General features: G+C 40.0%; 1 protein-coding gene across 4 annotated transcripts in view; it reads left to right on the top strand.

Annotated features, from left to right (window-relative positions):
• The first annotated feature begins 1,497 nt into the window (after positions 1-1,497).
• The window catches only part of TRPM8 (transient receptor potential cation channel subfamily M member 8), a 50,312-nt gene continuing 38,890 nt past the window's right edge, over positions 1,498-12,919 (top strand). For all 4 annotated transcript variants that reach the window (XR_014556832.1, XR_014556833.1, XM_083705987.1 and 1 more), the window contains exons 1-3: positions 1,498-1,637; positions 11,425-11,542; positions 12,340-12,413. Coding sequence is in view for 2 of the 4 variants with exons in the window: in XM_083705987.1 (XP_083562113.1) it covers positions 11,453-11,542; positions 12,340-12,413 (164 nt within the window). In the remaining 2 variants the exon portion in view is untranslated. The remainder of the gene's footprint in view (positions 1,638-11,424; positions 11,543-12,339; positions 12,414-12,919) is intronic.

Genomic DNA, 12,919 nt, shown 5'->3' with positions numbered 1-12,919 from the left:
TTTAGAGAAAATGTAAAACCAGTATTAAAATATTATGTACTAATGTATAGTTGGTGGCGCTGTGGTCTAAAGCACAGAGCCTAGGGCTTGCCGATCAGAAGGTCGGTGGTTCTAATCCCCGCGATGGGGTGAGCTTCTGTTGCTCGGTCACTGCTCCTGCTCACCTAGCAGTTTGAAATCACGCCAGTACAAGTAGATAAATAGGTACTGCTCTGGCGGGAAGGTAAACGGCATTTCTGTGTGCTGCTCTGGTTCGCCAGAAGCAGCTTAGTCATGCTGGCCGCATGACCTGGAAGCTATCTGCAGACAAACGCCGGCTCGGCTCCCTCGGCCTATAGAGCAAGATGAGCGCACAACCCCAGAGTCGTCTTCAGCTGGACCTAACGGTACCTTTTTATAGTTGCAAAATAATAGCAATAATGAAGTAATTGTTGGAGCTGCAACCTTTTTTGACCTGTTACAAAAATAGCTACTTTCACTTATTAAAAATTTCACAGCTGAGCTTAGTCGCATAGCATTTTGAAACAACAGATAGCACTTAACCTAAAAATATCAAGCTTCTGTACATTTATGACCTAAGATGTTTGAAATGGGTTTAATTACTTAAGAGGCTATATAATGGATAATGGATCTCATCAAAAAAGACGCCTGCTGATGGAGTCAAAGGAAGTTCATAGGAATCCATGTTCAGTCACAAACAAGAATGACTAATACTGCATAGTGCATTTTCCATGTTGTTGAATAACATTTGCTTATTTTTAGATCAAATAACTAATATTTGTATAATTCTACTTGCATGATTTTACCCACAGTGCTCTTGATTTTTCTTTGAGCAGAACTTTGGCTCGGAGTAAATCTTTTGGAGTGTAGCGTCAGAAAAGGTACAGTGTCAATGAATGCACACTGCCAACAAATTCCTGCTGTGTGTTTTACTCATATTCAGCTGAGCACAAGTAGAGATGATGCATATATAAAATCTACATGACTCCAAATGTCAAAGCAGCGAAGCACACATGAACAACCCCAAAAAATCAACAACCCACAAAACTAACTGAAATATCTTGAGCCTAAGACTTTGAGAGTTAATTCTAATATTAAGCTTTGTAGACTTACTGTCAATCACCTATTAAGAGTCTCTCCCCCCCCCAATACATTTTTTTAAATGAGATGCTTCTCCAGTCAGTAGCAGGTTGCTGCCTTTTCATATCTGATTTTTTTTAACAGCTTGATCAGTATTGAGCAGGTGAGATGCCGGCTTGCAGTCATGCAAGCTTATTAATTTTCCTTAAGGAATATTTTATATTTGTGGGGATTGCAATTTTACTGGAAACAGCAAATATTATATCATAGCAGATTCCCACTTTTTAGATGTACGAAAAGCAAATACTTTCCATTCTTATCAACATTGTTTGCAAATGTTCTCCTGCCATTAGTACTTATTACCAACGTGATTTGTTGCAAACTCCTTATTCCCCCCCCCCCTCTTACTTCAGCTCCTCCCACTATTAAAAGGTGGAATGACACAAATGACCAGGCAGAGCACTGGATAGTGGAAGTCTGTCAAAATCCTCCTGCTGCACACACTACTTTTCCAAGGCTGAGGAGCTTTTGCAGAGTGCTCTAATATTATCAAATAGGTATGTAATATTGTACAGTACTTTGCCTCCAGCTTCTTAGTAGTTATCCTTTGTTACTGCTGAATCTTTCCTTTAATATCTGTGTTACTAAGCTTTTGTAGCCTGTTGTGTGCTTCCATTTATGTTTAGTTAGGAATAAAACATTATAGTTACTAAATACTGGCAAATATTAGGGGAAAATCTGTACTCCCCTGTCTGGGGAGTGGTGCTGAGATACATTTATTTTCAGAGTATATCTGGCATTTTATAGTGATACAACTCAGCCATGTAAATCCTTGTAAGGCATGGGCTTGAGGTTACCACTCTGTTCATTCACAAAACTTTTCCAGCTCTCTATAATACATTTGTCTTTAAATAATTCATGTGGATAGTGAAATTATTTAAATCCTTTTGAGCTTTGAATGAATAATGAATCATCTTCACATCCAGCTTAACTGAAGTACTGTCCACAGTTTCTTTTTCTTTTTTGGGTGTTAAGGCTATTAAATAAACCAGGTGGTGAAGCTAATAATTATGACAGAGACAGACCAACAAATAATGTATGGACACTTTATCTAGAATAGTCATACGATGAAACTTACATTATGGTGGTAATTTTAAAAATAAAATGATGGAATAATTTGCTTTCCTGACTATGAGTGCAGATCCATTGTGTCAAGTCTATTGATTGTGGTCAAAATTCAGGATTATTTATGATTTAGGTGCGGGCAAATACAACTGGCTGTTTGGAATTTGTATTTTCCAAATGACCTATTTGCTCACTTGCTGAAATTGAATCTAAATCTTGGGACTGGAATTTCATTAGAAGCAATATTTTACATGTATTTCTTAAATCCAAATGTGTTAAGCAGCCCTAAGCTCAAAATGCTCTGTAGATTTGAAAATTCTGGTAATCTTTTTGGAAGCCCATCAAAATTATTTGTAATCAGCTCCTGGATTGGGACCCTCTACACAGGATTAAGGCCTGACCTAAGGTGACTTCCATAGTTCCAGTTACAGATAGGTAGCCGTGTTGGTCTGCCATAGTCAAAACAAAATAAATGAAAGTATGAGCTTTCGTGTGCAGGCAGGTATCTGAAGAAGTGTGCATGCACACGAAAGCTCATACCAAGAACTAACTTAGTTGGTCTTTAAGGTGCTACTGGAAGGAATTTTTTTATTTTGTTTTGACCTAAGGTGAGTTGCAGTAGCAACACTACCACCAGGTAAATTTATGACAAAAAGAAAAACATATAACTTGGGCCACATGTTGGTCCTGGGTCAAAAAAGGGTGGACTCTACACCCACCTAGAATGATTTGTTACTGTTTTGGGGGGTGGGGGTGTGATTTCAATTGGTTGAAATATGAAGGGTGAATATTTCTTTCTGTTATTCAATAGCGTGCCTGTGCTTTCATCACTGAAATGTTCACTGCTGTGAAATATTGTTGTATGGGTGCTAGTGCAGCTTTACTTATTATAGCAGAGAGTTTCCCCTATTTTGAAATTCAGTAGTTCTCATGGGGTGTGTGCAAATGTACGCAGGCATCCCTACTATTGAGTGAGCTCAGTCGTCCCCCGATTTTGGTGCTTGCCTTGGAGTCGTATCCTGATTTCTTCTTTCCTCTGCAAGTAGACAGTCTGTCATTAAAAAATAATAATCAGACACCTTGAGATTTTATCCAAATAAATATTAATCAATTTTTGTTTGTTTGCTTATTTGTTTAAACTGTCCTTTGCTGAAAACTAGCAGAACCATGTTCATTCATTCATTCATTCATTCATTCATTCAGAAGCTTTCTTTGCCTGCTCTTCATGAAATGATTGCAGGGTGAGTTACAGTATTATTTAAAACAGAAAAAACAAGCCAGGAAAAATGAGATCAAGTAAAATAATCCAGAATAAAAAACATAAAAGCACAAACAGTTACAGTAGTGAACCTGCAACCTGGGCAGAAAGGTTTTAATCTGGTGCCAGAATGTCAATACAGTAAGTGCTGGTCTGGTGGGGGGGGAGGTTACCATGGGGCGAGGTCCAGGACCTGAGTTGAGGGTCGGCAGACAGCCCTCCTCGGGCGAAGCGGGGTCCACAGAGGGAAGCCGGGCAAGGACAAGAACTCTGGGGGAAACAGGACTTCAAAACGACCTTGACAGATTAGAGAACTGGGCCAAAACAAACAAGATGAATTTTAATAGGGAGAAATGTAAAGTATTGCACTTGGGCAAAAAAAATGAGAGGCACAAATACAAGATGGGTGACAAACTGGAACGTGTCCAGAGGAGGGCAACCAAAATGGTCAAAGGCCTGGAAACGATGCCTTATGAAGAACGGCTAAGGGAGCTGGGCATGTTTAGCCTGGAGAAGAGGAGGTTAAGGGGTGATATGATAGCCATGTTCAAATATATAAAAGGATGTCACATAGAGGAGGGAGAAAGGTTGTTTTCTGCTGCTCCAGAGAAGCGGACATGGAGCAATGGTTCCAAACTACAAGAAAAAAGATTCCACCTAAACATTAGGAAGAACTTCCTGACAGTAAGAGCTGTTCGACAGTGGAATTTGCTGCCAAGGTGTGTGGTGGAGTCTACTTCTTTGGAGGTCTTTAAGCAGAGGCTTGACAACCATATGTCAGGAGTGCTCTGATGGTGTTTCCTGCTTGGCAGGGGGTTGGACTCGATGGCCCTTGTGGTCTCTTCCAACTCTATGATTCTATGATTCTATGAGGACTGGATGCTGGCCGAAACAGCTCATCAACGACGCTGCTCCCGCAACCTGGGACCGGGCTGACTGGCCTTTATCTTCTCTGAGGCCAGGGGCAGTTCCGGCCCCCAGGAGACCCGCCTCTCCTGGCCTCAAGGCGAGCCCTCCTCCTGGGAGAAACCAGTTCTCTTCACCTCTCTGCCCTGAACCTCTGCAGTTCAGGAGAGGCTGAAGGGTTACTGGACCCAGGGGGAGACTCACCTGTGGGCACTGAGTCCTCAACCACCTCTGGAGCCAGAGTGGATTCACCTGGTTCCTGCTCCTGAGGATCCGGCACAGGTGCAGGCGCTTCAGAATCAAGGCCTTGCCCCAGTTCAGCCGGCCCTGGAGGCGGAGACTCCTGTGCAGGCTGGGATTCCTCCGGTTCAGCCTCTGAATCGGATTCCCAGGCCATCACAGCTGCCTTGCAGGTGCCTTGCAGGTGCCTTCACGGAGGCAACCCTGTCCCATGTGACCAGCCAATATACTTCCCCTGGTATTGGGACAGAAAGAAAGGCCTCCCCAACATTCAGGTCCTAGGCAGGCTGATACAGTTCTCCTAGAATCAATACTGCAGGGAATATGACGTATGTCTGTACTGACTCAGTTATAGAAAGTAGACCTGCTATGAGTATACATCCTAAGTTACTGTAAAGCTCCTCAACCGTTCTAGCAGCTTTAATATATACTTATGTTATCAATGTATCCACTGTGACACTGGCCCTTAGGAATCCCACCCATATGGAAAAGATCTCCCCCCGGCCGAAATATTGGGAAATTTTGGAGCAAGAAGGAGACAGATTAAAACTGCAGAGTTTTGACAAACTAAAAAACAAAGTACGAGATTGGCTTCATTATTATCAAATAATGGAGGCTTATAATTTGGACAAGAAAATTGGCTTTCAGGTGGAAAAATCAAAATTGGAAACAGAATTGTTAGATCCTAAAACTAAGAATTTGTCAAGAATGTATAACTTGCTGTTGAAATGGAATACTCAGGATGAAACGGTGAAATCTGTTATGATTAAATGGGCACAAGATGTCGGACATAACATTATGATGGCTGACTGGGAACAGTTATGGACCACAGGTATGAAGTTTACGGCATGTAATGCCTTAAGAGAGAATATAATGAAAATTATATACAGGTGGTACATGACACCAGTCAAGCTTGCAAAAATCTATCATTTGCCCGATAATAAATGTTGGAAATGTAAAGAGACTGAAGTCACTTTCTTTCACCTTTGGTGGACATGCCCAAAGATTAAGACCTTTTGGGAGATGATCTATAATGAAATGAAAAAGGTATTTAAATATACCTTCCAGAAGAAACCAGAGGCCTTTCTCTTGGGCATGGTCAGCCAATTGGTGCGAAAGGAGGATAGAACTTTTTTTATGTACGCCACAACAGCAGCAAGAATACTCATCGCAAAGTATTGGAAAACACAAGATCTACCCACCTGGGAAGAATGGCAGATGAAGGTGATGGAGTATATGGAACTGGCTGAGATGACTGGCAGAATCCGGGACCAAGGAGAAGAGTCGGTGGAAGAAGATTGGAAAAAATTTAAAGTTTATATTCAAAAATATTGCAAAATTAAGGATTGCTAGAAAGATGTTGGGAAAAGAAAATTATGTGGTTTTAGTGGAAATGACATAAAGGATTAAGTAAAAATGAGTTGGTGAAAGAGAGAATGTAAAATTATAGTATATTAAGACAAATTACTAAGATATAAGGTTGGAAGGATTTGCTGAAATAACAAATTGAATTAGAATACAAAAATGGGAGGTGTGAGGAGGTCAAGGAAATAAGTGAATGTAAGCAAGTGATGTTTGACTTGTTTCTTTTTTTCCTCTCTTTTTCTGTTTTCTGGTTTTTGATGATGTTTTTTATATATGTATTGTTTTTTCTTTTTTTCTTTGATTGTTATTATTTTCTCTTTTTTCTGTAATCTTTAAAATCTTAATAAAAATTTATTACAAAAAAGGAAAAGATCTCCCCCCTTCTCTCTGCTTCAACTTCATCAACAGTGTTCTGTAGCAAATCCTCCAGGTGTTGCTATGGAAATGCTCATCTGAACCCCCCTTTGCAGTAATTCAGAGTGAAATCCATTGTAGAGCATAATTGACTGCTACACAGGAGATAGTCAAGTTGTAGTGTCATTTTTTGATGGATTTTTAGTGCTGTAGCCAAGTAGAAAGGACTGGTGCCATCAACTGGAAGATGCTCGTGTGAGCCAAATCTCAGAGGGTTCTGCTAGGGATACGGAGCACACAGGACAAATTGGTACATAATTACAATAGGTTGACCCCCCCCCCATGGCGTTGCTATGAAACGTAGTGATTTCACAGTGATGGCCCCCAACGGTATCATTTCATGTACTGTACATTGGTAAGTGCTGTTGTTAAAATGCTGGAGAATGGAAATAGCTTCGACGTTTCAAGGGTGTCCTTTTTTGGTGTGTACAAATAGTTCCAGAAAAGGAGAGAGACAGAGAGGTTTTTGTGGTCTCTGTTGATAGCTGAAGAGAAGTGAGATACAGTGGTTTTGATGAATCAGACTATCAAAACAGTCTGACAAAGGAGCTATTTGTAAAGAGAGGTGAGACTGGAGTAGGAATTGAAGGAAATGAAGTTATTCAATATTTAAAAGGTGGTCTGTTCACATCATGAAATGTCTGTTTTGCTTTTGAGCAAAATACTGTGTGTTGTAGTGAGTCAGAAAGAAGACCAAATACTTCAAAAAGTCTATTACTGAATTGATAGATTTATAGTGAGTAGTGTTAGTTCTGAAGACACAGCATGTTGGATAAACCCAGAAACAAGGGCATACCTCAAGACCAAGTCAAATTATTGTTTTAGGGGTATCATTAATTGATGCTGACTTTATGAAATCAGACACCCATGTGTCCCTATTTTCCAGGGACATCCTGAATTTAATAAAGCCATCCCAATTTTTTATTTGATCCCAGAAGGTCCCGCTTTTCCTTAGGACGTCCCTATTTTCATTGAAGAAATGTTGGAAACCCACAGTAAACTGTTCAAACCCAGTACAGATCAGTTCCAAGTACAGTGGGACCTCGGGTGAAGAACTTAAATCGTTCTGGAGGTCCATTCTTAACCTGAAACTGTTCCTAACCTGAGGTACCACTTTAGCAAATGGGACCTCCCACTGCCACCACACGATTTCTGTTCTCATCCTGAAGCAAAGTTCTTAACCTGGGGTACTATTTCTGGGTTAGTGGAGTCTGTAACCTGAAGTGTCTGTAACCCAAGGTAAAGATAAAGGGACCCCTGACCATTAGGTCCAGCCATGGACGACTCTGGGGTTGCAGCGCTCATCTTGCTTTATTGGCCGAAGGAGCTGGCGTACAGCTTCCGGGTCATGTGGCCAGCAGGACTAAGCCGCTTCTGGCGAACCAGAGCAGCGCACGGAAACGCCGTTTACCTTCCCACTGGAGTGGTACCTATTTATCTACTTGCACTTTGACGTGCTTTCGAACTGCTAGGTTGGCAGGAGCAGGGACTGAGCAACGGGAGCTCACCCTGTTGCGGGGATTCGAACCGCTGCCCTTCTGATCGGCAAGTCCTAGGCTCTGTGGTTTAACCCACAGCGCCACCCACGTCCCTGTAACCCGAGGTACCAATGTATAAAGCAGAGGTGAAGGTGCACTTTAGGATACATACAGAGGAAAATCTGAAACCTTGCCCCACCAGTCCATTTTCCTCCCACAATCTTTCTCCCCAGGCTCTTTTCTCCCACTTCCCCCTTCTAGTCAGCTGTGACTCCAGTTCTGGGGGCCATTATGGGAGAAAGAAGAGCAGGCAGCCGAGGTCCAGCAGTCTCTGCTCCAACAGGTCCATTCTCTGCTTGCACTTTGCATATGAAGGGGGCAGATCCTCGCACAGAGCTACTTGCCATCACATGTGTTTTGAGTCTAAAGCACACTTTGTCACTGAACAAGAATATTGTTTATCCTTTCCAGATCCATTTACATTTTCCTGCTCCTGGTGGGTTTCCACTGAAAAAAATGCTTTCACATTTTTCAAATGTACAATTAGTTTTTTTATTACATAATTTATCCATCAGATATTCTACCTGAGACCCTGTATTTCAATATCATTCATAGCAAAATGGTATAAAGAGAAGTACCCATCAGGGAAAAAAATGCAAAATGCCCAGGTAGCAGACAGGAATATGAGGAAATGATCTTTAGGGATGGTCCTTGCCAACTGAGAAAGAAGCATGAAGAGAAATTCAAGAAAGGGAAGGGAAGCAGGTCGTACATGAAATAGAGGGAAGCAAAGTGGAAGCAGAACTCGGACCCCTCCTTGCCCCTTCTCATTGCTGAATATGCAGTGGACCCCCCCCCCACATTCTAGTATGTGCTGACTGTTTTTTGTAGGGAGCTGGGCTCCCACAAATCTATCATCTATCATCTATCTATATCTATCTATCTATCTATCTATCTATCTATCTATCTATCTATATCTATCATCATCTATTATCTATCTATCTATCATCTATCTATCTATCTATCTATCTATCTATCTATCTATCTATCATCTATCTATGTATATCTATCTATCATCTATCTATCTATCTATATCTATCTATCTATCTATCTATCTATCTATCTATCTATCTATCATCTATTATCTATCTATCTATCATCTATCTATCTATCTATCTATCTATCTATCTATCTATCATCTATCATCTATCTATCTATCTATCTATCTATCTATCATCTATCTATCTATCTATATCTATCTATCATCTATCTATCTATCTATATCTATCTATCTATCTATCTATCTATCTATCTATATCTATCTCTATCTATCTATCATCTATCTATCTATCTATCTATCTATCTAATCTTTCTATATCTATCTATTTATGTATCTATCATCTATCTATCATCTATCTATCTATCTATCATCATCTATCTATCTATCATCTATCTATCTATCTATCTATCTATCTATCTATCTATCTATCTATCATCATCATCTATCTATCTATCTATCATCTATCTATCTATCATCTATCTATCTATTTATCTATCTATCTATCTATCTATCTATCTATCTATCTATATCTATCTATCTCTACCATCTATCTATCTATCTATCTATCTATCATCTATCTATCTATCTATCTATCTATCTATCTATCTATATCTATCTATCTATCATCTATCTATCATCTATCTATCATCTATCTATCTATCTATCTATCTATCTATCTATCTATCATCTATCTGTCTATCTATGTATCTATCATCTATCATCTATCTATCTATCTTTCTATCTCTGGAAATGTAATGATATGATGCTGTTTAACTGAAATATGAATAGCAACACTTAGAGTTTGCATAACAACTATGAGTGCACTAATAATAATAATAATAATAATAATAATAATAATAATAATGTGTGTGTGTATTATTACGCCTAGGGGAAGTGAGGTTCAGAAAGTGTAGCTTGCCTAAGGCTGTCTAGTGAATTCACGAGTAAGGGGAGGTCTGAACCATAGTCTTCCTAATTTGCTGCCTTTAGCTACTCTCCTATATCCTCATAGGGGATGTTAACTTTATTCATTGTTTTAAAATGCATTTCCTCACACACTCAAGGCCAATTCAACAAACCCAAATGCTAATATCAACAGTTGCAGTGGTATGTGTTCATAGAATTGTAGAGTTGGAAGGGGTCCCACGGTCATCTAGACCAACCCCCTGCAATGCAGGAATTTCAGCTCAAGCATCCATGACAGATGGCTGTCGAACCTCTGCTTAAAAACCTCCAGAGAAGGAGAATCTTCCATCTTCTGAGGGAGTCAATTTTGCTGTCAAACAGCTCTTTCTAGCAGAAAGTTCTTCCTGGTGTTTAGTTGGAATCTCATTCCTTACAACTTGAATTCATTGGTTTGGCTCCTAGCCTCCAGAGCAGGAGAAAACAAACTTGTTCCCTCTTCCATTTGACAGCCATGTTGCTAACACTTGGTTAAATATTCCCTTTATGTGTACAGTGGTGCCCCGCAAGACGAATGCCTCGCAAGACGAAAAACTCGCTAGACGAAAGGGTTTTCCGTTTTTCGAGGTGCTTCGCAAGACGAATTTCCCTATGGGCTTGCTTCGCAGGACGAAAACGTCTTGCGTGTTTGCTTCCTTTTTTGTAAAACTGTTAATGCCCGGGGAATCCGCGCTCCGCAAGATGAAAAAATCACAAGCCGAAGCAACTCGCGGAACGAATTAATTTCGTCTTGCGAGGCACCACTGTAATTCCTAGTACCTTTTCTTCTTCTCCTTTTTATGGGTGTCTGCATAACCCTCTTCATCAGAGAGAAACCTTCACTTTATAGTTTTCAGTGAATGCTGAACATGCATGTCTTCCCCCTGGCCTTTGATGCCTGAAGTGTGTTTTTAGGACCCACCTGATACCTGTGGCTGTAATTTGTTTAAACTGCTTTCAATACTGAATTTTACCTTGTTACCCTAGGGCCTGCTGTTGAAGGGCAGGTAATAAATTTAATCACCTCCATCACAGTCCTATCAAATAAAATAGACCTCAGTAGGGAGGTTACTGTATTCAGTAGGGGATGTGTGTCTGAATAGTGGCGACATGTTTGCAGAGCATTGGACAGAAAAATGAATGAACCACAATGTGTCCCAACTACATTGGGTCTTTTAGGCTGTAATATGCTGCTGTGCTCAGAGATCACTAATCGTTTCTGTCCGCGAAGGAAGCTATGGACAGTCTGAAGTAGCAGAACCTTCATTAAAAATAAAATGAAGAGACCATTATACTAAAGGAAACACTTCTATAAGAAATGGGTGGGACCCTAGAGGATAAGGTAGTGGCTGAACCTTTTTGTGGATGGCATGCAGAGAATCCACACATCATGGTACACTCTCCAAACCTTTATGTGGAACTCACTGTCATGATTATTAAAAAGAAAACTAATAGCAAATGAAATCACATTAAGCTATTTTTTGAAAATGGCTGTTTGAATCCCAAAATTCCATTTAAAATGTAAGAGATATCACTTTGGTTCTCTCCTTGGGCAGAGGGTGTTACTCAGATTTTGAAGATACCATGAGAAGTCGAAAGAATGGTACCTTGGAGAGCTCAAAAAGTCTTTATTCCAGTATTTCTCGTAGCACAGATCTATCATACAGCGAGAATGTAAGTAGAAGGATTCTATTCAACTTATATTTGTAAAATCCTCCTAGGCTCATTAGCTGATTGATGCAAAATGTGACTGTGCTGTGTATGGAGAAAGTATATACTTGATGATGAACTTTCTTTGTTTATTAGTGGTCAGATTTTGGGATTTACAGAGCTTGTCTAATTTTAAATTTACTGTGAGTATTGTGTAAAAGCTGACAGCGAATAGTTCAAAATACTGTAGGCAAGCAATCAGCTACAACTGAGACAAAAGTCCCGAGTACACCTCATGAATAACCATCATTGTACGTGTAGAGCTGGTATCATCTTATGCTCTTGTTACCATTTTCTTTGGTATAACACGTGACTGTCCATTGGTTTCAGTGTGTCTACTCTGATACTCTGACTATGAATTAGTTGGATTGCTCCCTTTATGTTTTGCGAAACTCAGCAAATTTCAAGTTTTGAACAATGAACCTTTAATTAACAGAGGTTTCTAGGCAAGATGGACAAGGTTTGGTTTAGTTGTGTTAGTCATGGAGGGTGAAGTAGGGTCTGTCATATCCCATTCTTAGTAGCAGGTTGCTTGTGGGAAGAGTTTGCACAGATTTGAAAAGGTTCAGATTGTCATTACAATTCTGCTCTGATGACCTTTTGCTCTTTGTGAAGTAAAAATAGCTCTACCTTTGCTAATTACCTTTGTGGAGACAATGTATGTATGTATTTCAAAGAATGTATTATGCACAATGGTAATTCGTTGTTTGAGGAGTGTGCAATTGGATTTCACTCAACTCTTTTACATCTTGCTCCCATAGGACCTGGTGCACTTCATTCAAGAAAACTTTAAGAAGAGAGAGTGTGTCTTTTTCACTAAAGATACCAAGTCAATGTAAGCAAATATTTGTTGCCAAATTCTGAACAAGCTCCAGTGTAAACATTTACATACTGCTACTCACTGAACACATTTGTAAGAAATGAATCCCAGCTGTTTTTCATTCTAGCACTTGCTACGTCTACTGGCAAGAAATCAGACTCTGCCAAAAAAAACCAGATCTTTTGAAAAAGACTGAAGATCCCATTCTGATAAGCCACAACAACAACAACAACAACAACAATTTATTTATATCCCGCTCATCTGGCTGGGTCTCCCCAGCCACTCTGGGCGGCTTTCAACAAAATATTAAAAATACATTAAAACATCAGTCATTAAAAATTTCCCTAAAGAGGTTTGCCTTCAGATGTCTTCTAAACGCCATATAGTCAGAACATCTGCCTGGTTCCCTATAACCTCGCTTCTTGCAATGAGGGAACCGCCAGAAGGCCGTTGGCACTGGACCTCAGTGTCCGGCCTGAATGATGGGGGTGGAGACGCTCCTTTGGATATACTGGGCTAAG

The sequence above is a fragment of the Podarcis gaigeae genome (genome assembly GCF_964106915.1).
Source record: "Podarcis gaigeae genome assembly, chromosome: 1".
NCBI lineage: Eukaryota > Metazoa > Chordata > Lepidosauria > Squamata > Lacertidae > Podarcis > Podarcis gaigeae.
This window is presented reverse-complemented; position numbering and strand designations above follow the sequence as displayed.